At 53.2% G+C, this 26057-nt stretch overlaps 9 protein-coding genes across 9 annotated transcripts in view; 4 read left to right on the top strand and 5 right to left on the bottom strand.

The window, feature by feature from the left end:
* Positions 1-2131, bottom strand: part of BBA_01173 (ATPase protein) — a gene marked incomplete at both ends in the record, with an annotated part of 3825 nt that extends 1694 nt beyond the window's left edge. The window contains 2 exons of the mRNA XM_008596270.1: positions 40-1950; positions 2015-2131. Coding sequence (XP_008594492.1) covers positions 40-1950; positions 2015-2131 — 2028 coding nt within the window. The remainder of the gene's footprint in view (positions 1-39; positions 1951-2014) is intronic.
* Positions 2132-2623: 492 nt separating this feature from the next.
* BBA_01172 (MCM2/3/5 family protein) lies at positions 2624-5181 on the top strand (the record flags this gene model as incomplete). Its single annotated transcript, XM_008596269.1, has 3 exons — positions 2624-2672; positions 2724-5035; positions 5095-5181. The coding sequence occupies 3 exons, from the start codon at positions 2624-2626 to the stop codon at positions 5179-5181; spliced, it is 2448 nt and encodes an 815-aa protein (XP_008594491.1).
* Positions 5182-5588: 407 nt separating this feature from the next.
* BBA_01171 (37S ribosomal protein S23) lies at positions 5589-7060 on the bottom strand (the record flags this gene model as incomplete). The annotated part of the gene is made up of 2 exons (XM_008596268.1): positions 5589-6370; positions 6442-7060. The coding sequence occupies 2 exons, from the start codon at positions 7058-7060 to the stop codon at positions 5589-5591; spliced, it is 1401 nt and encodes a 466-aa protein (XP_008594490.1).
* A 474-nt stretch (positions 7061-7534) lies between these two features.
* Positions 7535-8131, top strand: BBA_01170 (ribosome biogenesis regulatory protein; the record flags this gene model as incomplete). The annotated part of the gene is made up of 1 exon (XM_008596267.1): positions 7535-8131. One exon carries the CDS (start codon positions 7535-7537, stop codon positions 8129-8131), a length of 597 nt encoding a protein of 198 aa, XP_008594489.1.
* A 994-nt stretch (positions 8132-9125) lies between these two features.
* Positions 9126-13183, bottom strand: BBA_01169 (RhoGAP domain-containing protein; the record flags this gene model as incomplete). The annotated part of the gene is made up of 4 exons (XM_008596266.1): positions 9126-9787; positions 9846-10622; positions 10761-11346; positions 13076-13183. The coding sequence occupies 4 exons, from the start codon at positions 13181-13183 to the stop codon at positions 9126-9128; spliced, it is 2133 nt and encodes a 710-aa protein (XP_008594488.1).
* Positions 13184-14450: 1267 nt separating this feature from the next.
* Positions 14451-15338, bottom strand: BBA_01168 (protein kinase, putative; the record flags this gene model as incomplete). Its single annotated transcript, XM_008596265.1, has 1 exon — positions 14451-15338. One exon carries the CDS (start codon positions 15336-15338, stop codon positions 14451-14453), a length of 888 nt encoding a protein of 295 aa, XP_008594487.1.
* A 1555-nt stretch (positions 15339-16893) lies between these two features.
* Positions 16894-17946, top strand: BBA_01167 (geranylgeranyltransferase beta subunit; the record flags this gene model as incomplete). The annotated part of the gene is made up of 2 exons (XM_008596264.1): positions 16894-17263; positions 17330-17946. The coding sequence occupies 2 exons, from the start codon at positions 16894-16896 to the stop codon at positions 17944-17946; spliced, it is 987 nt and encodes a 328-aa protein (XP_008594486.1).
* Positions 17947-19246: 1300 nt separating this feature from the next.
* Positions 19247-20922, top strand: BBA_01166 (uncharacterized protein; the record flags this gene model as incomplete). Its single annotated transcript, XM_008596263.1, has 4 exons — positions 19247-19306; positions 19358-19729; positions 19778-19879; positions 20647-20922. 4 exons carry the CDS (start codon positions 19247-19249, stop codon positions 20920-20922), a joined length of 810 nt encoding a protein of 269 aa, XP_008594485.1.
* A 237-nt stretch (positions 20923-21159) lies between these two features.
* BBA_01165 (MutS domain V) lies at positions 21160-24505 on the bottom strand (the record flags this gene model as incomplete). The annotated part of the gene is made up of 2 exons (XM_008596262.1): positions 21160-23723; positions 23782-24505. 2 exons carry the CDS (start codon positions 24503-24505, stop codon positions 21160-21162), a joined length of 3288 nt encoding a protein of 1095 aa, XP_008594484.1.
* Between the last annotated feature and the right edge of the window lie 1552 nt (positions 24506-26057).

The following is a 26057-nucleotide window of genomic DNA, read 5'->3' as shown; positions in this document are numbered from 1 at the left end:
TTCCTTATCCGGTGCCTTGAGCTCCACAATCTCTCGCACGACGTGGCCGCTGATGACCACGTTGTTGAGAGAGTCTTTGCCTTCGGCAGTAGCCAGAAGAACAATGTTGCTGTCGCGTGTGCAGTACTGTCGCACTATCGATCGTACCGCTTCGCTGACTTGGCGACTTCGTCCGTTATCGTTGCCAACCTGGAGCTCCGTCTCGACAGGGCAAAGCTTGTCGAGATCATCTAGAATCACGATACCTTTGCCTCCTAATCGAGCTCCCCAGCTGGCAGACATGAACAGGCGCTCGAGTGTCTCTCGGATAGTCGATATTCTCGTCTCATCTGTGACAAGCTTTCGGCCTGAAAAGTAGACCGTGTAAAAGAGTGTGTCTTTGCGCAGCTTCTCGGCCATGTGTTTTGCCACTGCCGTTTTACCAGAACCCATAGTTCCTGTCAACAGAACGGAAGAAAGGTGTGAGAGGTGCGATTCCAGGTTTGTAAGCAGGTTGCTGATACCGACAAGCGCAGAATCATGTGCTGATTGAAGCTCGAATTCGTCAGACCCAAGAATCCAAGAGGGCCGAGGCACCGGAGGCTGAAATTCGATTTGCAGTTTGTGGTCCATACCGGCGAGCCAATTTGTTGAGTCTTTTGTCTGCTCATGGTCGGATCCATATTCAAATCGGATGATGCCACCTTCCCAACCCTGGGGCGCGTCAAGCCCTTCGTACAAGCCAACAACAATACCGTCCGTTACAGGACCTTGCAGAAGACCAGGCTTCTCCTTGGAGCCGGCGTAGATGTGCCTGAATCGCTTTGCCGACTCTTCCTTTTCTGCCTTTGTTTCACTGCCGAAGCGCAAGCCTTCGGTCGATTTCGTGCTCGCGGCAAAGGGAAAGACTCTGACAACCTGAACAGCGTTGCGCCCTAGTTGCTGTGGCGCAGCCTGAAGCTTGATTACGCCGCCAACGATACCAGTACATCCGAGTGAAGCGCAGAGAGGTGCTGAAAGCGCCGCAGCTTGCCCATTCGGAGGGTCGTCCCATGGTAAAAGCCGTGCAATAACTTTTGACGAGGCAGGCGTTTGAGCTTGTGCGGCTTCTCCTTCAGGTTGGGGTTTTTGTAGGCCAGCGGGGCGGATCACATCGACGATGACAAAGTTGACCCCGCGAAATTCGTTGGTGAAAAGACGGTCGCGATCGACCCAGACCACGAGATCCTGGATTGGGGCGGTGACATCGAACCAATCTGCGCAGTATGATCTGTCGATCGCACGAAGAAACATGGTCGGCTTCGGTTCCTCTCTTGCGCCCTTTTTGCGAACGGTGCTCGTGGCACTGCGTCTCGATCGTGAGGTGCTGGCGACGCTTCTGTGGTCGCTGCTGCTCTGAGTTTGCTTAGCGCGAGTCTTGGGAGCCACAATGACTTCTGCATTAGGAGACAGCTTCGCAAATGGCGCGCTTGAGGGAGGTGCGGGGTCGAGAGAGATGATTTTGATATTGGCTGTCGAAGTCGGAGAGAGATGGAGCGTGAGAGGATGTGGAGGGATTGGCTTGTCGCCCGAGCCTGTGTAGGCTGGATTCGGCAGCGCACGGATTTGCGATTGCAGATTGAGTTCGAGAAAGGTCGCGTGAAGCTCAATGATCTCCCAGTCTTCGGGGGTCATTGGCTCAATGTTGATGGTATGTGCGATTGGGGGGTCGACGTGAACCGTGGCCATGCTTTTTTGGCCATCGCTGAGGCCGAGTGTGTGAGCCAGCGTGGCGTCAATTTCGACAAGCTGAACATCTTGATCGCGCGATGAGATTCTTCCAGTGTCGCGGTTAACAGGAGCTGCAGTTCGTCGCTTGCTTGGCATGCCCGTCCAACCGACAAAGACCGATCGCTCATGTGTGCCTGACGACGACTGTGTTCCCGGTGCGGGGCCGCGGAAGGTGAGCTCGACGACGACATTCTGAGCAGGCTGAAGTAAACATAGGTTAGTCAAGGTCAGTAAAGCTCAATGGCCTCGGGCGAGCTAGACGTACCGTGTTCACATTGACGAGCAGCGACACCAAGGTGGGGGGAAGGTTGACCAAGCAGTTCTTTAGATGAACAATCGAGAGCTCGGCATTGACCGATTGCGCATTCCTTCTAGGAGCCATGTTGCAAGAGTGCGGCTGTATTGCAGCTGGCCACGGCTTGACTGGAGGTCTGCGCAAAAAGCTTTGCAGGAGCACGACTTAAGCTTTGCGTTTGTAGGTTCCCCAGATTCCGACTTCCGGCCAGTGGCCGAGGTAAGCGGCACGTGTAGTGGGCCCGTTCTTGGGCCCGTCCTTAGATGCTCGCGGCCACTGGTGCCCGGTGATGGGAGCTGATGCTGTGCCACAAGTGGCACAACCAGTTTAATGGATTTTGTGGCGCTCCAACGCGAAAACGCGATGCTACGCGTCCAGAGCGCGCTGGGTAGCTGGCATTCGGCCTCCCTGCCATCCGTCTCCCAGCCCCCACCAAATTCCTCGACTTGTGCATGAGCCTGTATAACTCGGAGCAACCTCTAATTTTCGCATTCGCAACTCTGCTTCATCTCAGTCTTTTCCGCAGCTGAAGCGACCGACCGAATCGCTTGCTGAGATTGCACATCACAACCGCCCATCATGGCGCTCCGCGAATACAAGGCAATCGTCAATTATGAGACGCATCAAAGTAGGTTTTGCGCGCTGATGTAGCTAGCATGCGCCCGCGCCCTGCTAATAGCTTTGAAAGATGCGTTTGAGGTCTTCCTCAAGGATTTCAAGACCACCCCCGAGCACACAATCACCACAGCCATGGGAAACATCACCATTGATGAGGACGACTTGAGCGACGAATACGATTTCATGGATGACGACGACGAGTCAGGCGAGCGCCGCCGCCGCGACAGGGAACACAGGCGCGCTCCTCACTACAAATACCAGGAGATTATGCAGAAGTTGGCCAACCGTACGCAAGAAGAGATTGTTATTGATCTTGATGACTTGGCTGCATGGGAAAATGAAACTGGAGAGGGACTGAAGCTCGTCGACTCCATCGAGCTAAACACAAAGCATTATGTCGACATAATGTCTCAAGCTGTGGATAAAGTCATGCCTCTGCCTAGTTCGGATGTCAACTTCAAAGACGATGTCCTCGACGTGTTGATGGCGCGCCGCCAAGCGCGAAACCGCGAGCTTGAGGAGGCTGCCGAGCGTGATCCCACCCTCGAAGAGGACAAGTTCCCTGCCGAACTGACTCGCCGATACACGCTGGTCTTCAAGCCTCGTGTCAACGGCCCCGACGTTGCCTCCAAGGCCCTCGCCGTGCGCCACGTCCGTGGTGATAATCTGGGCCATCTCATCACCATTCGCGCCATTGTCACCAGAGTCTCCGATGTCAAGCCCATTGTGCAAGTCAGCGCATACACTTGCGACCGATGCGGTTGCGAAATTTTCCAGCCCGTCACGGACAGGCAGTACGGTCCTCTAATGATGTGCCCGTCGGCCGACTGCAAGAACAACCAGTCCAAGGGACAGCTTAACCCTTCGACGCGTGCTTCTAAATTTCTCCCTTTCCAGGAAGTCAAGGTCCAGGAAATGGCCGAGCAAGTCCCCATCGGTCAAATCCCTCGGTCTCTCACTGTTCACTGCTACGGCAGCCTCGTGCGTCGCGTGAACCCTGGTGATGTCGTCGATATCTCTGGCATTTTCCTCCCCACGCCCTATACCGGCTTCAAGGCTATGAAGGCCGGTCTTCTGACCGATACATACCTGGAGGCTCACCACATTCGCCAGCACAAGAAAGCCTATAGCGAGATGATTGTGGACCCTTCGTTGGTGCGGCGCATTGACAAGTACAGACAGACTGGTCAAGTATATGAGCTCCTTGCCAAGTCTATTGCGCCCGAAATCTACGGCCATCTTGATGTTAAAAAGGCGCTTCTTCTTCTACTCATCGGTGGCGTAGGTAAGGAGATGGGTGACGGTATGAAGATCAGGGGAGACCTCAACATTTGCATGATGGGTGACCCTGGTGTGGCCAAGTCCCAGCTCCTAAAGTATATCTCCAAGGTTGCCCCTCGTGGTGTCTACACTTCCGGCCGCGGTAGCAGTGGTGTCGGTCTCACGGCCGCTGTCATGAGAGACCCAGTCACCGATGAAATGGTTTTGGAGGGCGGTGCTCTTGTTCTTGCGGACAATGGCATCTGCTGCATCGATGAATTCGACAAGATGGACGAGAATGACCGTACCGCCATCCACGAAGTCATGGAACAGCAGACCATTTCTATTTCCAAGGCTGGCATCTCTACCACCCTCAACGCCCGCACCTCCATCCTCGCGGCGGCTAACCCCATCTACGGCCGCTACAACCCGCGCATCTCTCCGGTCGAGAACATCAACCTCCCCGCCGCGCTTCTGTCGCGTTTCGACATCATCTTCCTGCTGCTAGACGTTCCCAACCGCGAGTCGGACGAGCAGCTCGCCAAGCACGTTGCCTTTGTGCACATGAACAACCGCCACCCCGACATTGGTACCGACAACGTCGTCTTTTCTCCGCACGAGGTCCGTTCGTACGTTGCCCAGGCGCGCACCTACCGGCCCGTCGTGCCCGAGTCCGTGACCGAGTACATGATTCGAACCTACGTCCGCATGCGCGATCAGCAGCAGCGCGCCGAGAAGAAGGGCAAGCAGTTCACTCACACCACGCCGCGTACACTGCTCGGCGTCGTGCGCCTCGCGCAGGCCCTGGCCCGTCTCCGCTTCAGCGAGGTAGTCACCCAGGACGACGTCGACGAGGCCCTGCGCCTGATCGAGGCCTCCAAGGACAGCCTCAACTTTGACTACGGCAACGGCCGTCGCGGCCTCAACGCCAGCAGCCGCATTTACAACCTCGTCAAAGCGCTCGCCGACTCGGGCGCGTGCCGCGCAGACGACGCTGAGGATGATGAGCTGGGCGTTGAGCTGAGCATGAGAAAAGTCAAGGAGCGCGTCATTGCAAAGGGCTTCACCGAGGACCAATGGATGAATGCGCTGGAAGAGTACACCACGCTGGACGTGAGTTTGACGAGTAACTTTTTGCAATCATATGCCGGGTTTACTAACATACTTTTCAGGTTTGGCAAACAACTGGTAGCGGCACGAGGCTTGTCTTTGTCACTGCCGCGGGTGATGACGGCAACGATGACATGGATGACCTATAAATGAGATGGGAGCAGGAGAAGAAAGGCATGAGATGGCGTGTTTTATTTTGTTCATTTCACCGATGTGAAAATCTGGCGTTTTGGGATTACTATCTCTTCTGATTTTATGACTTGTTTGGGAGACAATCCTGTGAGGATTGGACGTTTGGGCAGGAAAGTAATCGTGCAGATCTGCGATATCTGAATTCATGACAACTAGTCTTGATGCTCTATGCAGAGTTCATTGACTCAAACTGAACATGACATGCTCATACTGGACCACTCCCTTCCTATTAGACTGAAAGGCAGGTATACAAAAAGTAGAAGATGTGGCTTTGTCTCTATGTATAAAACTCCTAAAGCGACGCCATATTGTACAACAGTTTTTCCCACGAGCTCTGTTCAGCCATCCGAGCGGCAATCTAATTTTACATTCTCAGGTTCTGCAGCACCACGCGCTCCATCTCGCCAATGTTGCCGTGGCCGCCAAGCGCCCACTTCTGCGCAACGGCCTCGGCACTGAGCACACCGCGGACGAGGCCGCTGGCGCCCCAGTACTCCATGAGAGCGCGGGCCTCGTCCTTGCCGACGCCCTCGAGGCGGACAACGTGACAGTGACGGAGCGCGTCGTAAACCCTGTCGTCATAGCCGCGGAGATAAGGGTCCGGGGCGGGCACGTCGCGGCCGGCCTGGCCGGCCTCGAGCTGGGCGAGGACGAGCGCCTCCGAGGGGTGGCGCGCGGGGCGGTTGCTGGCGCCGTCGACGGCGATGACGGCGCCGCCGTTGGGCATGGGCGCGGCGCCGGAGAGGGCTGCGAAGAAGCGCGCGATGAGCGTGAGCTGGTGGGCGTGGACCTGGCGAAAGGCCGGGTCGCGGTAGGCCGTGTCTAGGTTGGCATAGGTGAGGCCGTCCAGGGCGAAGAGAACCGGCGGGCGGCCGGGGCGCGTGAGCTCGGCCCAGAGGGCCAGGAAGCCGGGCCAGGCGGCGTCGGGCTCGCGGATGTTGGTGATGAGATCGGCGAGCGAGGAGCCCTCGGGCAGACCGCCCGTCAGGGATGACTTCTGCTCAACCTTGAGCTTCTCAAGCGCGTTCTTGTTGGCCTTGAGAATATTTTGCAGGAGGTTGAACGTGTAAGTAGGCTGCGTGAATTGCATAGGTTCCGTGTCCGGAACGGGCACGTAGTCTGTGTGGCCAAGGACCAGATCCTGGGCTATAGGAAAAGGTACACGTTAGAGCCGTCTTTACAAAAGGTAATGAAAAGGAAGAGAGGGCTATGCATACCTTCGGGAATATTAATCACTACCCAGCCGTTTGTCAGCGCATGGCTCATGGCCTGCAGCAGCGCCGTGCTCTTGCCCGACACACGGCTGCCCGTGATGATCAGCTTGGCCGCCTCCTTGCTGGCCACGGCCTCATCCATTCTAGCCACTACGTCTACCATCTCCTTGCGCGCCAGGATGTGCGGCTTCCTGAACAGACCCCAGCTTTGTGTCGCGCGGAACGCACCCAGCGCGCGCAACTGGTCGACCACCGTATCGGGCAGCTCGACGATGGCACCGCCCGCAACGGCGACACCAGCCTCTAGCCGCGGCATGCCCTCGACAGCCAGGGCGCTGTTACTACTTAGGACGATGCGCTTGCGGAACGCCTTGCGCTCGCCGGGCGCCGGCTTCTTGACGTTTTCGGTGCCGGCCCGCTTCTTGCTGTTGAACGTCTTCTTGGTCGGCTTGGCCAGGTCACGGCGACTCTTGGCCGCGGGACCGGCGGCAAGGCTGCGCGTCGTCGAGAGGGGAGCTGCGTGGTGGACGAGGAAGGGGGCGATGGGCGTGAGGCGCGGCGCGCGGGGGAGCGAGGGCCGCAGCATCGCCGCCTTGAAGCTGTGGGCGGCGGACGCTGCCATGATGGCCGGCTCGGGGACCGAATGGGGAGAATTGAGCACGTCAATCGAATAAAGAGACCGGTGTCAATGACGGCGGTGGATGTTGATTATCGGTGCTGGCCCCGGGGGCGGGCTGGCGGGTGGTAGGGAGTCGTGTGAGGGTTTGAAGCTGAGTAGAAAAATCATGGGCAATCTCTCGTTGATCCAAAAGGCTTCGGTCCAGCCACTGGGGTTAGCTCAGTCAAGGGGCCCTTTCCGCGCTGTTAGGCCAGTTGCTAGGTACATGCTGGCCGCAAGCGTCGGAACAATGCAGCGCCGTTGATCCGATACGACACCGATAAGAGCCTTATCGAAAAAAAAAAAAGTCACTGAGACGTAGGACTATGAAGAGTTTGTTAGACAAGAAAGAAAAATCTAGTCTCGCCAGACACACTTTTTCGTCCGAAACCAATATTAATACGGCAAAAAGAAAACAACAGCCAATCGCACAGCAAAATGTCTATTCCGGCTTCGAAACCGAAGCTGCCCGTGGTCGTTGAGAAGCCCACGCCGTACACCTTTGACCTGGGCTACCTCCTCGCCTCGGACCCCAACAGCATCACGCTCGACCCTACCTCGCTCGAGTCCTCCCTCGCCGCCGTCGCCCGCGACGGCGCGCAGTCCCTCATCAACCAGCTGCTCACGACCTGCGCGCCAAGCTCCACGCGCGACGGCGTGCTCCTCTCGCTGCCTGCCCCGTCCACGCGGCTCCCGCGCGAGAAGCCGCTGCCCGCCGCCCGCCCGCCGACCAAGTGGGAGCGGTTCGCGGCCAAGAAGGGCATCGCGCCCAAGACGCGCGAGCAGCGCCGCAACCTCGCGTACGACGAGGCGACGGGCGAGTGGACGCGCAAGTGGGGGTACAAGGGGCTCAACAAAAAGGGCGAGGACGACTGGGTCGTCGAGGTCGATCCCGAGGCCGAGGCCAAGCGCGCAGAGGGGACGAGCATCCGCGGGGACGGCCGCCGCGAGCGCAAGGAGAGGGTGCGCCGCAACGACCGCAAGATGCGCAAGAATATGCGCGACGCGGCCGAGAGCGCCAAGCTCAAAAAGTAACGTGTGTTGGGGGAAGTGGAGGATGGCAACAGGGACACCAAAAAGAGTCAAAAGCATTATGGATGGGGTGGACAGAGTTTGTCTGGACTCTTTGTGCATTACCACGGCGCGGGCGTTTGAATCATGTTTACGGCGTTGCTTGGGAATTTGTTTTCATCTACTTGCTTGGAGGGGAAGAAAGCACGACGGCTCATGTATACCGAATTGATACAAACAAGTGACTGTTAGAGGCTCATCTTGATACTTTGATTAAATTGATTAGGATTGCATCATTACTTTCCGTCGCCTCAAAACTTCAATCAAAAAGAAAGCCATGCACTTGTACCAGATTGTGACTGCTTTTGCTCTACCTTATTGTACATTCCGGGGAAGCAACAGCTTCTCCGAGGCCCTGCCGAGGAAGACATCTATCGTACTACTCGACACAGCCATACACAACATCCTCCCAAACGACGAACGAAATCAAAACAAGCAAAAACCAAGATCGAATTCCCTGCCTCCAACTTCACTTTCTATGCCAAACATTAATAATGAAAAGAAAAAATACCGTAGAGCCGTCAGTCTTTCCCTCAAGTCCATCGGATATTTAACGCCGGTGCTTGGCATTGGACTGCAATAGGGCAGATTGACCAGAGCAGACAGAGACCAGAAATAAGTTCAAAGAAGAGAAGGGGAAAAAAGAAAGCAAACGAGTTTCGGAAAACGAAAAGGTGCAAGAGTAGGCGAATTGCATCAGATATAAAGGATAAACGCGATGTGGGGTATACCAAACGGCGAATGGTAGGTGGCTGGCGCTGAAGCCTCCAAGGCTGAGACAATGTCCAGAGTTCTTGTGAATGGACACCTGGGAAGGAAGGAGGTTCCAAAATGATACTGCTATTGCTGAAGAAGTGAAACGAGTAAGAAAAGCTTTGACCACGCCGCAGAAAGGGCGTGCATGCATGTTGGGCGTCAAGTCATGATTTAACCGAATTATGCGATAGGTGTAATGTGCTCAGAATCCCAGCGGGGACAGCGGCTTGATTGGCGACAAGGGGCGCATGCCGGCCGTCTTTGGTCTTGTTTCTGGATCGCCGGTTCTTTCGCTGGCCGAATCCGAGTCATTGGGTGGTCCGCTGGTGGCATGAGCATCGTGAAACTCCTCTCTGCCATCCCGGTTGCTATCAGACGAGGATACATTGCGTGACTCGAGGTTGCTGATCAGCTGCGCCGGCTCCGAAAGACCTCTGGGCGGGGGTTGATCAAACAACTTGTACTCCTCTTCAATGTATTTAGCTTCGTTCTTGCACCCCTTCCAGCAGTTCCTCCAGTCGCAAACAAGAAACTTGAAGCAAAAAGCGTCAATCTTCATGCAGGGTTGGAAACAGATGCACAGATTGCGAAAGTCCATCTTGTTCTTGTCCGAGTGAGCAAGTAACAGACTGAGATGGCAAGTGATGGCGAAGAGGAGATAGTAGTTGAAGGGCGACAAGTTGGCGAGCTCATCAATGAGCAGCTGCGGGACCTCTTCTGAGCCAGCGCATTCTCTTGCAATGCGATCCTGCGATTCTTTGGGAAACAGCTCATCTGGCAGTTCTCGTAGCCAGGCCTTGAGCATGGAGCCAACAATATTGATATCGTATAAATCGTCAACTTCAAAGAGGTTGACATCATATTCTGGGGTAAAGTAGTTAGCACTGGCGGCTGTGCATAGCTGCGGGGGTCATCAACGTACGCTCATCAAAACGGCGCTGCCATTTCTTTATTTGGGGGCCACTGCCTGGGACACGATAGAGACCTTCTACATCGCAGCCTTTGTAATTGAGGTAGTCGATGGCACGCCAGGGAAAAGCGGGCATCCAGAATTCCGTCTTGTCGCGTGAATGCTCGAGTCGTTTTGAGATGCGAGTACGCCGCGTCTGTTGGATCAAAGGAAGATTGATGACTTTCAAAACGTAGTGCTCGTCATCGACGATGGATTCTCTTTCTGTTGTGCTGCCGCTCCTTGTGCTCTTGCCAAACAAACCTTTACTAAAAATGTCGACGGCGCGGGAGCCACGTAAGCCACTAAGGAAAGTTGAGCTCCCGTTGTCCTTGTAAGTGGGAGGCTGCAGTCTTTGCTGATTGTCCCGATCACGGTCGCGAAGATTTTCGCGGCTGGCGGTACCGTTCCTAGGGAGAGCACGGTCCTCAGAGCGGTTTCGAATGCTGGAATTCATCATTTCGCGGAAAGCGCGATCCTGAGCTACCGGCGCAGTCCTCAAAGGAGCGAAACTGTCGTACGAGACGGGAATGCTGGGCGTATTCGGGAGAGTAGCGGGCGCTAGCTTGGGACTGGGACGGTCCTTGTCGCGATTAGATCTGGAGCGTCCTAGGAGGCCAAACGGTTTCGTCTTGCGTGGCTTGCCACTAGCCGTTGAGGCGCTATCGGTATCACCGGCGGAGGAAAGTGAGACTTGTGACTGGGAGGTGAATGGCAGATTCGGACGCTGAAGGTCGTCTTGTGCGTAGACTGAGGGTGTGGGAGACAAAGCCAGACGTTAGCAATGGTAAGGTAAGGGTGAAAGAGGACGAGGAAGCGAGCGGGCAACGGGCAAAACGATGCGGCGAGAAGGACAGACTGCGAAAAGCGGCAGAAGTGAGCACATACCTTGGGGGTGATCAGTGGCAATAGGATCGGGAGTGCTGGAGGCGACGTGGTCTTGCTGTTTGGCAGAAAAAGGCTGCGTTGGGGGCAAGGGTTGCGTGGCCACCCGAGACCCCTTGCTAAAGTGAAAGAAGCCGGTTCGCGAAGGCTTCCTGCCGTCTGGCTGTGGTTGGCGGGAAGACTGCTGAGAAGCAGCGGGAAGAGAGTCGAGATTTGTGCCAGAAGAGTAGGGGAGAGGATAGTTGTCGCGATGCTGGCGAGGGTCGGTGTCGTGGTCTGGGGACGGGAGAGGCGAGCGTGCGGTGTGTGGTCGGTGGAGGGGAAAAGAGCGCTGGTCGAGGGAAGTCTGGGCAGATACGGCGTCGATGGAGGCGAGGCTCTGTGTGTTGGAGGCGGCAGGTTCGGTGGTGTTGAGATTGTCGCGGGCGAGACGGGCAGCAGCCGAGTCTGGCAGCATGAGTGGCTGCGGAGTGGGCTTTCGTCCCATGCTTGTGGTAGAGGAGGCAACGCGCGCGCGACGAGGAGCGAGGTGCAGCGGCGGCAACGGCAACGGCAACGGCAACGGCAGCGGCCAAAACTGACTGCCTACCTGAGGCAGGTATAGTATGCTTCAAACCCAGTAGAGAAGGAGCAGGCGCACCAGCAGGCCTCTTTTTTCCATGAGGCGTGTCCAGGAATAGTCCAAACCAACGAGAGGCGCCAAAAATGGGCCAGGAGGTAGTTACGAGGTCAGCTAGTAAATACTGGGCGAGGAGCGAGGGGAGTGAGTGGGCGGGCGGGCGGATATGCTAGGCTTGCTTCAAGTTTTTGGGTGGGCAGGCAGACGCGGTGGCGAGAAAAAAGGAAGCAGCCGTTTTCGATTTTCAGGGTGCTTGCTGCAAGGGAGATGTTGAGAGAAAAAAGAAAAAAAAAAGGGACAAGACAAGCAGTATCGGTAGCGCAGTTAATTAAGAAACAGTGAGAGAAGAGTCGATAGAATGAAAAATGAAAGTGCAATCCGTAATGCCAACTTGCTACTCACGTACGGAGTACTGATTAATGGATGGTCACGGCTCATGGCTCACAACTCACGAGTCACGACTCACTGAAAATTCCCAGGGACTCGGGCAGTCAGGGACGTCGTGGGGCTAGACGTGGCACGTTCCAGGGGTCAACACAACAAGATCAGCTAGTGGCAGCCCAATTTTAGTTTCCAGGGGTAAATGCCTAGCGGCCCAAGCAGGTAAGCAAATCCGAAAGGGTACCTTCTTGTGCTTGGTAATACGGTGCACTGAAAGGTATCCAGCGAGATTCAGTACCTTAGCTAAAAGCATATTTCACCATCCACGACGCGAAATTATCCAGGCACGACAATGCGAAATGCATTATTAAATTTACACAGAAGAACACGCGTCCCTAACACTTTTATCTTGTTTCTCTCTGCCTCTCCAAACGGCCATTCTCTCTGTGACGTATACGAGACTACCCAAACTTCGGAGTAGCTTCAACATTCGCTACAGCGCCCTTCATGGCCTGGCTGAAACAACTCGAGGCACGACCCACTTTCTAATACACCAGTGTATAACCACATGAAGCTAAACATCTACGTATAGGTACGAATATATCCGCAAAATTCGCAAAGGATGTGAACAAACTAAATAGTCTCAGCATGATCCATGCTCGTCATCATTTGTTGCAAATCCACACGCCATGCCATCGTGATCCCGCCAGGCTTCCCTCGCACCACACACGTCCTCCAGGGACCAGATATGCATGCTCGATACCTACATGCATTCGAGCCCAGCCGCCATGTATGACATTGCCAACATTGACCTTGTCAGTGCATATTCAAGGGCTCGTGCGCTCCGTGTAGGAGCATGACCAACACCTTATGTAAGCAAGATCAGCATACCTCTAAAGCCTCTGCTGGTTTGGTGGGGTCCACGTGATGTCATAGCCCTCTCTCAAGAGCGACCCGGCGTCGCAAAAGCTTGAATTTATTCTCTATTTCCTCTCCAACTCGGAAACTCACCAGTTCTGTAAAGCCTTGAGGTGGCTGGACAAGGATCGAAATGTCCTCTTTTGATGCAGTCGCCCAAGAAAGCCCGCGAAGACAGCTCCAGATCGCCCAGTTTAGGGCTGCCTCTGGAAGACTTGGGCCCCGGATTCGAAAATAGCCAACATCGTCGCCAGGATCCATTTGATATTTCAGAGATTATCGGAATATACACGAAAGAGCCGACTCCCAAGTGGGAGAGCTCATTGGTCGGCGTAGATGAATGCTCGTCTAGCTGCTGGAACGTCACATTTTAGTCCCAAGCCTACACGACAATCCTTACGTGCTGAGAAGCATTTCGCGAGGCAAAGTCACTCTGGACGCAGTAATCCACCACTGGGGGTGGCACCTGGTTGACGGCCCACATGTCGCGAATCTGGCCCTCGGTCATTACATGTTCGGTACCGAAAGCTGCTGGTCATTTCGCCGCGTGGTTACTATTGTTGATTTCACGACTCGATGACTGCTTGGTGAACAAAGCTCACAGCAAGACTACGCAGGCACTCGCGCACTTCATCCATGACCGACATTCTTGAAAGCGGGATGCAGCGTCAGCCGATTTGGCATCACACTCTAGGTCCGCACAGGCTGGTCACAACATCCACATCTACAGACTTACCAACATCCGTATCAAGAGTGTAATTGAGGTCTCTCATTGAGATCTATTGTACGGACGGGTTCCGCGGCTAAAGCATGCAACCGAGACATTGAAATGTTCAGCTTTGGCGGAAAAACCACTGATCTGCGTGGAAGTGTGACGGGATGACTACGGCGAAAGAGTAGGCTGCTGGAATATCGACAGATCCTCAGTCTGTTGCAGAATTGCGTACTATTGACCACGGGTCATGGTCCTTTGGGCGTGCTCATCCAATGCGACTCGAGTAGAGGGCTACGCTACGTTTTACGTCCGAAGTTGTTGGCCTTCAACAGCAAATCTGATCTAGTCGTAAAAGCTCTCATTAGGCTGACGAATGTAGAGCAAAACGCAAGAAAAAGGCGCTCTTCTGCACCTGTAGCGTAGTCTCGTAGCCTAAACTTCTTCACTCCCCGCGCTTTTTCTAGAGCAACATCACTAGGTTCGCAGAACTTATACTCGTGAATGATGCGAGCCACGGTAAGTGACATTTGATAATATACAAAAGTTTGAGTCTTAAAGCTTTCAGGGCCCATGGAGAATGAAGACAATTGCGCCTGGAGAGAGGTCCACCGAGTCTTTGGTCGAGCTGCCTTGGCCAGTGCGTCAACTTCTTATTCATAGAAGCGAATAAAATTATATTACGGAATTCATGAATTGTAGTTGCTTAGACCTTTCCTCTTATACATGTTTCTCTACTGTGTTACGAGCTGTACATGTGGTCTGTACACTGGTTGCCAATCAAAGCCTGTGTTGGGGCATCATGGTCACCAGCATGATGTGTTCTTTCGCCAGCGACAGAGTCGAGTTGCCTGTCATCATGCCTTAAAATAGACAGTAAAACGGCCTAGGATCAAGAGTGCTCCTGTCTGCTTTCCCGCAGCACAGCTTGACCAAGCTGATGGATTAGTGCGTTTTGGATTAACAGATCCAGGCCACTGATATCAGAATGTGAAATGAAGAGCAAGCCGCCACTATTCAGCTTCTTTGTGAGGGGAGTTCTTGCCCAATCAGCGTTTTCTACTCAAGAACGCTGCCTTCGAGCCATGAAAATATACATAGCTACGCCGAGCGCCCCGATGATAGCCACCATTGGTCGTTGAATGACGGAGTCACGTAACCAGTATGGGACGCTGGGCATAACAGAGAACCGTAGAGCCTTCAAAGCCTGCGACAGATGGCCTGCGCTCAGAAAGCGTCCGCTCCAGCAGCCCTCGATAATGCCACCGAAGGCAAGGCTCTCCGTGTCCGGAAGTGCGCCCCGTGCCGGCCAGTACGCGCGGCCATCGGCCGGATCGTTGTCCTTGTATAGATCGACTTTGCACTGAACGCCCGTCACGATCTCGTACATGACGGTGCCAAGTAGGCCAATGTCGATCTGCGTGGTGTAGCCATTATCATCCACGGTAAGCATATCTGAGCCGAGGGGTAGAAGTGAGGCTTCTGAGAAATCACATATCTTCAGGGATAGATCGGCGTCGAGGAGAAAGTTTCGACTAGCAATATCAGCGATAAGCACACATCTGTCGTGAATGTAGTCAAGTGCCTGTGCCATCTCGAGAAACCACCGTAGCTGGAGCTCGCTAGGAGGCCGTGTCGTAGAAAGATAGGTCCGCAGATCGCCGTTTGCCATGTACGCAAGGTGAGTGGCCTCAGGGGCAAGCTTAACGCAGCGCACTACACCACTTGACCGGGCATCGTCCGGTGGCTGCTGTAGGCGGCGATAGACATTCTGCTCGCGTTGGATGCTATTGATGCTTGCCTGAACGTCATAAGTGGTAGACCAGGGACACCGCAGCGGCAGCTTGACAGCGACGCCGTTCTGAACAATCACGACCGCGCTGCTGCCGCTCCCTAGTATCTGCTCATCTGGGATGGTGTTGCCTTGAGCGTCAAGAAAGGGCGAAGTCATGACGAGAAGAGAACGAGATGGTTAGCGCTACGCATTAAATGGTATGAAAAAAGTTGGTTGTTGAGGTCGAGTCTTTCTAAGTACAGATTAGATGGCATGAAATGAAGGGTGCAGTATGCTGAGTCAGCAGCGGATTGCATAGGAAAGGCTGGTTTCAATCGACTTCATCTACCTCGTAACACGCAATTTCTAGGGCAGCGGAATAGTTTACATTCTACTTAATTTCGATGAGCTGGACAATTTCGTCCGCGCTTAGTTGAGCTTGCTTGAGATGTCTGGATAGGTGGGTCACACGCATGGCCTCTTGCATTAGCCGTAGGACACTACTGGATATGATCATAAGCAGGGTCGAATGGGATGCAGTTTTTCTGATCTTTCCCTATACAGTCGGGAAATCTCGCGGGGGTTTTCCATCTAGCCCAGCACATGATTGGCTTTTCTAAATTAGTAAGTCCATCATTAGCGGCGGAGTAGTATGCCATACGTATAGCCAGATATATATTATATCTTTCCTTTACTCGAGAATTTACACGAATTAGTGTACTGTGACTTTGTGATGCTGAAGACAGAAGGAGGAGCACGGCGGGGTAGATCACAGCGATGAACGACTTTTTATCCTCTTGCACGTGACTATGGCAGACCTCAGATGTGTGTGGCAAGGCGCCTCATTTCATTCTACGTGTCAGCCAGAGATTGCAGTTCACTGCAGTGGTGTAACTCTTGACAGGGCGTGGCGAGACGGGACGGGAAGGGAGGACAGAACGGTCGCAGGAGTAAGGTAAGGCCCTGCTCACGAACCACTCTGCTCGGATCCGTTTCCATGGCTGTCTTGATGATATAATCGTCGAAATTCACAAACGCTATTGGAAGGGCGTGCTGAAGAACCTTGTCATTCACGGATCCTTCAATCGATGCTGCGTGCTCTGTGTCTTCTTGTGTGGCTTCCTAGTAAAACACCTACCGTAATCTGGTATTCATCAGTGCGAAGAACATGGTGTTGGAATGCTATTTGCTTATTCTTCCCCTTGATCTTTTTCAACCTCTTCAACAGGTTGGGCAATTGTCTCAACTCTGTTCTGGCCCTTGCTACGTGACCCCAAGTCAGTGTAGTCCCCAATAAAATAGACTTCCAATCCGGATAACGTTCCGAATACTGGCTGCCAATATCCGAGATTTACCAACTAGCACCTTTAGCATTACAGCAGGCTAAGATAGTGAAATAATGAGTCCCTTTCAACATTTGAAAATTTATTTCAAAGATCTATTTCATGATGGCAGTCCCTACTTTATGTTTAGCGCCAAGCCGAAGCTACCAACGGTGCCAGCAGAATAAACCTTAAGCAATCACAGGCCTTTATCCAGCGCTTGTATCCGTCTCCCTGCAAGTTTTAGTGGGCCAATTACCCCACGCAGACCTAACCGGGTATAGTTAGAGCAGAAATACAAACTCCATTAGCCATTATTTAGCTACCTTACCTAAATTTCAGGCTTCGTAAACTCCAGCCTCTAGATCTGCGGCATCAGTTATAACCACCTTTCTATATCATCCGACAGCATGCCTCAGGTCACCAAGGCCACTGAGCCGCCGCATTTAGCTACCGACGCTCATGTCAAATATATTCAAAGCCTCGATACCAGGACTGACGAGGTTGATTACTGGCTTACCGAGCACCTTCGTTTGAACGGTGTCTACTGGGGTCTAAACGCCCTGCATCTCTTGCGCCGCCCCGATGCGCTTCCTCGCCAAGAAACCATAGACTTCATCCTGTCGTGTCAGCATGAAAGCGGCGGTTTTGGCGCTGCTCCGGGTCACGACGCGCACATGCTCTCTACCGTCAGTGCTGTCCAGGTCTTGACTATGGTAGACGGCCTCGATGACCTTGAGGCGCGCGGTAAGGGTCAGGGCAAAGCACAAGTCGGAAAATGTCAGTTGGCCAGAACACTAAAACAGCAAGCTTCCATCGATCTAGATTAGCTAACACCGCGTGCAGTCATGGCCGACTTGCAGAATCGCGAAACTGGCAGCTTTTTTGGCGACGAGTGGGGCGAGGAAGACACCCGGTTCCTGTACGGAGCTTTCAACGCTCTGTCACTGCTAAAATTACTGCATCTTGTCGATATTAATAAGGCTGTCGACTTCATCGTGAGCTGTACCAACTTTGACGGTGGCTTCGGTGCCAAGCCCGGCGCAGAATCACACTCGGCGCAAATCTTTACGTGCCTAGGCGCTCTCTCCATCGCCAACCGTCTTGACCTCGTCGACAAGGAGAAGCTCGGTCGCTGGCTCAGCGAAAGACAACTACCCGGCGGTGGACTGAATGGGAGGCCCGAAAAGTCGGAAGACGTATGCTACAGCTGGTGGGTGCTGTCGAGCCTCGCCATGATTGATCGCACACACTGGATCGACCGTGAGGGGCTTATCAACTTCATTCTGAGCACGCAGGATCTCGAGAATGGAGGGTTCTCCGATGCCCGCGGAAACATGGTCGACATCTTTCACACGTGCTTTGGGTTGGCTGGCCTGAGCCTCTTGGGATATCCTGACCTTGAGCCAGTAGACCCTCGATACTGCATGCCCAAGAAAATTACGCAAAAAGCTCTGAGCTAATAAATATTGAAAGATAAAAATCATAAAAAAAAAATGAACAGAATATAATGAACTACAAGCACAAAGCATCCATATTGCCATCCATGCTCAGCTCGTTTCCACTCCAAGCGCCCACATTGACTGCCAGCTGTCAACGGCCAGCTGGCCAAGTTGTCAAGGCACCAGATTGAGTTGCATTTTCTCGGCACGAATTACATCCGGGCTCCATGGACTGCGTTCATGGTTGCTGACTTGATTACTCAACTCGTCTTCATCTCAAGGCGCACCTACATAGTGCCGACAATTCTGCCTGCCTATATTGCACTTCACCAGCATTTTGTCGATCTTCAATCCAACAACGTACGCCAGCAAGATGCAAACGAAGGGAATATTTATACCTAATTGCGTCGCTCCGCATACCGGAGAACGGCCAGCTTCAACTGCCACGCCGTTTATCCCCACCAGACGTCTTCGTTACGTTTGGGGCAACGACAAGCGAGATGGGCCGAAAGACATGCTACTTGCAGGTACAGGCCATATATCAAGCAAGTGCCATTCATGTTCTTTGTATATTTCCTCCTGCTACTAAAAGGCCAGCTCTCTCGGGACCGAAAAAAACGCCACAGAGACTTATGAGTACCTCGCTTCTTGTCCCTTTCTGCACCTAACGCAGCTTGGCCTTTCAGAAGGCTTCTGCATTCGGCATAAGCGAACCGAAGCGCTTCCCCTTCTTTAATTGGTATCAAATTGGGCCTCTTGCCTTCTCCACCACTCCGGGCGATGCTGTTGACATCAAAGTACGCCTTCTCTGGTAAGCCTGCTCTTCCATCTACTTCCTCCGATACTCCATGGAATTGCTGGCAGAACTCTCCTGCAATTTCATGCTCGTCCGGCACAACAGTTGCTCTTTTCCTGCCTTGTCACACACGCTGCTTCTTTGCTTCTTGCTATTAGTCCCAGGTTCTACCGCTCGCCGCTAGATGCTGACCTGGCACTCTGTATGGACCCAGCGCCATGTCGTCACAATGGCTAACAAGAGATTGACTAGGACATGGACGGATACAATGGAATCGGAACGCCCAAAAATATACCTCTTATATGCACCGTCTGTCCGGTATCTCCCAGATTCTCTGACGTTTCACATTTGCTCACACACATTGCCTCCAAAGGCCACTTGCACCACGAGACACAAACAAAGCTTAGAGCTCATCAAGATTTGGTTGCAGCAGTGACTTTGCAACAATACGAACAATGGTATCAAGTCAATGGAATTGAGTCTCTTCTTGTCGAACGTCTGAAAGCGAAGCAGGTCAAAGAAGCAATGAAGGGTCGTCTCTATCGTGCAAATGCCACAACCAAACCCGCAAATGCGGCTCCAAGGGTAGGACGATCAGTACTGCACAAGACCGAAACTTTCTGACTTTGATTCTAGACCAAAAAGCGATCCAGACGAGCAACCAACGGTTCCAACGAATACATGACCCAAAACTTCGCAGAAGCCATCCCAATTTACCCAGGATTGTTCTCGGAAGAGAACGGTCCGGAACTGCCAGATGAGCTGCAACAAAGTAATGACATGTCGCTCAAAGGCCAGATATGGCCAGGCATGGGCAAAAAGGATCTGGCCAACGAAGATATGAAACGCACCAGAAACCAGCGAAAACCAAAATCTGCGATTGATAAGATGCGTCGAACCTCTGAAGGCATCGAACCCACGCAGGTAGTTTTGACATCAGATTTCCAAGTTGAGCGGGTCAAAGGCGTGTATGACAGTTCTTCTCCGATACCTGGCCAGGAAGAAACAGTATGCAGAAGTCCGTGCGCTTCCGACTCGTCTTACTGATAGATCTAGACCCCGCCCCCTCCGAAGCGGCCCGCCAGAGCAAGAAAGAAGCGTGAGCCGCTCTCAAACCTCTCGGCCAATATCCCCATCGGGCATCCGAATCACGCCAATGTGAATCTATTCGCAAGAACAACTGCGCAGTTAAGGACCCAGACTCAGGCCCCGGAATACATTTATACAAATAGCCTGCCTCCGAGGCAGTCTGCAAGGCCACAAAATATATTTCACAACGGACAAAGCCCACTTCGTTTGTCACCCAGGGTGTCGGTGGTGTGCGCACACTAATAACAGCTGGTAGATGTATACAACGACCGAGCAATACCACTTTCGCTGCAACAGAATTCCAAGTATGTTAATCGCCAAAGTCATTCAGCTAGAGACTAACTGCCTAGGAGCTTGCATTACGATCACCGTGCACTGCCCGCAACTAATCCCATATCCCAACCGACGTCAACCTTTGGGACTGGAAGGATGGCGACCTTGAAAGACACATTTGCTTACAGCCAAGACAACCCGTCCGGACTACCAGATTTTAAGCATTACAATTTTTCATCTAGTAATTGCCAATTGTTGTACATTTTTCCGAACGGCAGCTAACTTGGCTTATAGATTTCCCCCCTCGTCCTGAAACGCCAAATTCTCTCAATCTTGGTGCATTTGGTGGTGCATCACGCTATGCAATGGCAATGAACTCCCATTTCTCTGCCTACGACCGTGCCCAAGGCCAAGAGAACCATCCCATCACTCCAAAGCAGGAAGACTATTTTTCTCTCGTTGGGCAAGCGTCACTGCTGAATTCAAGTCCTAGTTTCTTAACTGTATCAGAGAGCAACCCACTCTTGAGCCACGAGCGTCCATTCTTCAAAAGCTATATACAGTCTCCGAGCAGCAAGAGCCACGAGCAGATAAACTCCTTTTCTGGATTCAAAGCAATCAATTATGGCCCGGAAATTACCGAGTCGACAGAGAATGTGGATGCGCAAGATATTTCGGCCGACGACATTAAAGTTGAGTCGCAACTGTGCGACATTGTACGCCCTAGCCTGCACATTGACAACGACGAACCTGGTTTCGATACCGACGGTACCTGGTCTGCCGATACAATGCTTGACGGCCTGCGCGCAGATCTAAGTCGTGAAGGATCAGCCGTGTGATTTCTCAACGATACCTTCTCAATATATGATTTCGCTGCGACATTGATATTGCGTTGGTGCAAGGGTTTTGAAATGGGCTCACAGCAATTCCATCTTATCATTTTCACATGGGCAATTAGAATTAGAAGCATATTCGGTGTTTGCGGGGTATTGTTTTGACATGGCGCCTATGTTGTTTAATCCTAATCATACTCCCACTATTACAAAGTGTCTACAATGACAATCAGTACATTTAAGTTACAGCTGATCTATGCTAGCAACCAGATTATCGAGTTGATCTGGACCGTCACCGATAGCATCGACCAGCATGCGACATGCTCCCTTGAGACGTCGCATGCGCATCTCGCTCTCCATGGCATTTGACTTTTCCGCCGCCACGCCAATAACCTTTTTGGGAATGTGCGCCAGCCGAGCCACGTTGAGTCCATATGAGCGGTGCGCGACGCCCTCACCAACTTCATAGAGGAAAGTAATCTCCTCGTCCCCGTCTGGACCCTTGTCCGCCTTGAACTTCATGTGGACATTGGTCAGCCCCTCGAGGCCGTCAGCGACGCGGGCGAGATTTTGATAGTGGGTGATGAAGAGTGTGAGGCAGCGAGTTTCAGTAACAACGTGGTGCAGGACCGCGTGGGCAATGGCGGCGCCGTCGTGGGTGCTTGTGCCCCGGCCAAGCTCGTCGAGGATAACGAGGCTGCGGGGGGTAGCGGCGCGGAGGATACGGGCCGTCTCGGAGACCTCGACCATGAAGGTGGACTCGCTGGCGAAGAGATTATCGCGAGCGCCGGCGCGGGTGTGGACGGCGTCGCAGAGGGTCATTTCGAGGGCGTCGGCGGGGACAAAGGAGCCGACCTGGGCGAGGAGGACGAGAAGGGCAAGGGCGCGTACAAAGGACGACTTGCCGCCCATGTTGGGGCCGGTAACGAGGTGGGCAAGGGGCGCGGGATGGGCGAGGGTCGCGGAGAAGGGGATGTAGCCGCCGGGGAGGGTCTGCTCGGCCATGGGGTGGCGGCCATTGGTGATGGAGACAGTGGGCGGGGCCGAGACCGGGAGGAGACGCGGACGCGTGTAGCCGGGCTGAGCGGCGACGCGGGCGAGGGAGAGCAGGCAGTCGAGGGTGGCGAGGGCGGAGACGGCATCGCGCAGTGGCTGGTAGGCGGCGGCGAGGGAGGCGAGGAGATCTTTGAAGGCGGTGTCGCAAGCGGCGGCGAGGGCCTCGCGGTGCTGGTCGCGCTCAGCAATGAGCTGAACGACGTCGGGGGTGTGGAAGCGGGAGACCTTTTTGGTGCCCGAGATTTTGGCCCAGGACGCGGGCACACGCTTGATGTCAGTATTGGGCACCTCGATGAGGAACTCGATGCCGGCAACGGTGACATAGTCGACGGGTTTCTTGCGCTGGAGCTTATCGGCGGCGACAGCGCGGTGCTGGTCGAGCTGGTGCTCGACGTGGGCGATGCCCATCTGGTGGTCCTGCATGTCGTCGGTCTGGTGCTCGTCGCGGAAGAAGCCATATTTGTCGTCCTTGCGCGCGGCGTCGAGGTTGATGCGATCGAGGTACGAGACGACGAGATCGAGGATCTGCGGCAGGGCGAGAACAGCGTCGACGAGCAGCGGCGCGTCAAAACCCACGTCCTGGGGCCGCTTGACGCGGACGTAGTGACTGGATATTTGCTGGAGGGCCTGCAGGACGGAGAGCAACTCCGGCCGTGTGCACTTGCCGTAGTAGATGCGGATGAGGCTGCGCTCCAGGTCGGTACGCGTCTTGGCGAGTAGTCGTTCCAGATCGTCGACGGGAGCCGTGGACTGCTTGTCGTGGAGCTCCTGCACGGCGGCGAGGCGTTCCTCGAGGCGCTCCTGGTTGAGGAGCGGCCGGCCGATCCACTTGCGCAACAGGCGGCGGCCGAAGCGCGTGCGCGTCTTGTCAATGGCCCAGAAGAGGCTGCCGCGCTCGGTGTGGTCGGTCGAGTTGCGGTAAACCTCGAGAGACTCGAGAGTGGTGCCGTTGACGAGCATGTGCGAGCGCGTGCTGAAGCTCTCAAAATGTTTGGTGAGGTCAAAGATGTGCTCGAGGCCGTATTCTGTCAGATGAGTAATCATGGCAGAAAGACAGATTGTGACGGGCTCTGGCAGTTGAAGGACCTTTTCCAGCAATGAGGACGACTGCTCATTCTGAGAATTTGAGGCTTCTTTTAACTTCTCGGCGTAGAATTGGGTGACGTGCGAGGCGGCTTCCGCGGCCATGGTTTGCGTCCGGGGAACACGCTCGACGCGGCTGCGATCGCCAAAGACATTGGTGCTGCTGCCGGCAAGATGCTGTATCAGCTTGTCGGTTGTCTTTGTGAGGTCGCCGACAATGACAAACTCGCATGGCGAGATGTGCAGCAGTCTCGTCTCAATCTCGCTGCGCATAAAGCCATCGTCGAAAGTGTCGTATATAATGTCGCCCGTGGCGGGCTGCACGGCGAGGATACCAACGTCGACCTTTTCGTCGGTGCCCGAGCCCTTGGCTTTGGATTCCGTGATGCAGAGAAGGTAGCCACCAGAGGAGGATGCATTGCCGCCTGTGGTGGTTTGTTCCAAGTCGCCATTCTCGTCAATATAGGTGCCTTTGGTGTAGAGATTGGTGAGCTTGCGGGTAAAGGGTGCGTTTCGATTGTCGCCGACTTTCTTCAGCGCTGCCGTCTCGACTTGGCGGACGACGCCGACCTTGTGGCCCGCGGCGACGAGGCGGCGAGCGTGGACCGGAAGTCGGTGGACGGGGATGCTGGCGGAGGCGAACCGGTCAAGATGGGCCTCGGAGGGGTCTACGTCGAGGATGTTTTAGCGGTATTTCTAAACAAAGCAGAGGCTACCGCAACTTACGCTCGTCATACCGCATTTTTCCAGGTATGCAGACGATGCTAAGCTCTTTGGCGGCGATGCGCGCGTCCTCGCCAAAGAAGCGGAATTTGTACCCGACTTCCACGATGAGGATTGTATCTAGATGCTTGCGCTTGATCTCTAGAAATTGAAGCTCCATTGGCGTGAGCTTTCCGGTTTTTGAGCCCTTCTTTTTCGACTTTGTTGCCGGCATGTCGTCTTCTTCACCACCGCCATCCTCGTTTTCTTCCGTCGCATGATCTTGGGCAAGCCGTGCTCTCCAGTTCATGGCATCGGGATGGCCAAGCTTCTTGACAAATTTTGTATGCAGCTCTGCGTATTTCTTCCTTGTTGCCTCATCCTCGTCAGCACCGTCGGCTTCTGTCTGGTCTGTGCTTGTCGGCGCTGCGCTGTACGAGTAGCGCTGCGCGCGCGCAGAGACCGGCGTTTGCACGGCGGGAAGGACATCGCCACTGGACTCGGAGACGGTGGACGTCTTTGGCTTTTTGGATTCTCGATCTAGATCATGGTTCTCTTTGTCGGCGAACTCATCAATGGATCGCTTACGTTCCAAAGGGGCCGCCGGAGCTGCAGCCGGTCGGGGCGGCTTGCTGGGAGTCGGGGACTGGGTCGATGCGGGCTGTTTGGGACTCGAGGCTGTCTTTGGCGTGAAGAATGAAGTCAAGGATTGCTGCTTCTTACCAGCCGGAGTGGAGGTCGGAGGCATTGGAGGCGACTATTGGCGACATTGGTCGCTTGTATTCTAGGAGCAATTGCAGAGCAGGCTGAGAATTTGTATGTTCAGCCCCAGGATCTTGAAGCACGCGTGTGGTGTATGATTTGGCTGGTGAGACGCGTTGAGAGGTTCCACTTTTGGCGTGCATACCTAGGTACTTAGGTAGGTACCTAGGTCTTGCTCATTGTCATTCCATAAACTTACAGCAGTCCCTATGGCTGTTTCGCGTCGATATGAGGGATCAATGTACCAATCTAATAAGGATGGTTCGTTGACTTGATCCTGATAATGCCGCAAAAGTTCTCCCGTGTTGTACCAAATTATATCCTGGGTTGATATCGATGACCGTCACATCGCTATGGGGCTCCAGAAGTCTGTCACCACGACGAATTTACACCTAAACACACCTCCAACACTCCTCTATATCTCTTCTAATAGAAATAGTTAAAGTCTAAAAAAAGTTATATATATAATTTAAAGTAAAAACTAATCTATTAAGATCTCCTAAATAAATAGATCTTTTTTTTAAAAAAATAACAAGTCTAGTTTTTAAATTTATTCTTCCTACTATAATTTACTATAAGCCTTTTATAAAAACGATAGATTTCTTATTTCCTGCTTTTTAATATTTAATATAAACTTTATCTCCTAATAAAAATAGATAAAAATTAGTACAGATAGGATTTAGTAATTATTTATACTTCTATATTTTTTAAAGATTCTTTCTTTAACTAGAATTAGAATATTTAAAGTCCAAACAGGTGTGCTTCGACTTCAAATGCACCCAAGGAGTGTGGCTGGTACTTGGTAGATCCTGTTGCCCCGAAATGAAAGACTGTGCAGTATTCACCGGAGAGTTGCCTGATTTTAGGCCAGCCGGACGTACCATGACATTCTGTCACCTTGTCACGGTTCAGTCATTTCCACTTTCTAGTCGAAGTTGGTTCCTGCAGAGAGGGGAGGGGTGTAAGGCTGCGTTGCTCACTACCTTGCGTACGTGCGAACTCGTGCCAGAAGAGCGGTCCACGCGGCATGACGAGATGCTTCTCGACGTGAAAATATTAATACAGCGAATATTATCACTGTACCGGATTGAATCTCGAAATTTTATCAGTTGTTTTTTCCCTCTTTTTTTAGAAGAAAGATGAATCGTTCGTTACTAGTGCCCCACAGCAGTATGTTACATGTAAGATTGACAGATGAAACAACAGTCTTTCGACGATCCAGCGATCTTTTTTATGGTCCATTTTATGGCCGATTAGCGAAAGGCGGCTAGAGACAAGTGCGAGAGAGACAAACATGTTGTCTCAAAACGTTTCAAATGTATCCCCAAGCAGGGCTCACAACATTGACAGAAAAGCTGCAGCTATTTCCGTTGGATAGCAAAAGCCCTCTTTGAAGTGGTGTAACGATACGTTTACGACGCTCTTGAATACTCCTCCCTTCTCGTTGTTGCAATAGGCACGCCTCGTTCTTCTTCTGTTCAGCGGTTATTAGTTCACGCTGGTATGCCCTGGCCTGCATCTGCAGGTAAACAGGCGAG

Source organism: Beauveria bassiana (assembly GCF_000280675.1).
Source record: "Beauveria bassiana ARSEF 2860 unplaced genomic scaffold BBA_S00002, whole genome shotgun sequence".
Lineage (NCBI taxonomy): Eukaryota > Fungi > Ascomycota > Sordariomycetes > Hypocreales > Cordycipitaceae > Beauveria > Beauveria bassiana.
The sequence above is the reverse complement of the archived record's forward strand: the minus strand, read 5'-3'. Positions and strand labels throughout refer to the sequence as shown.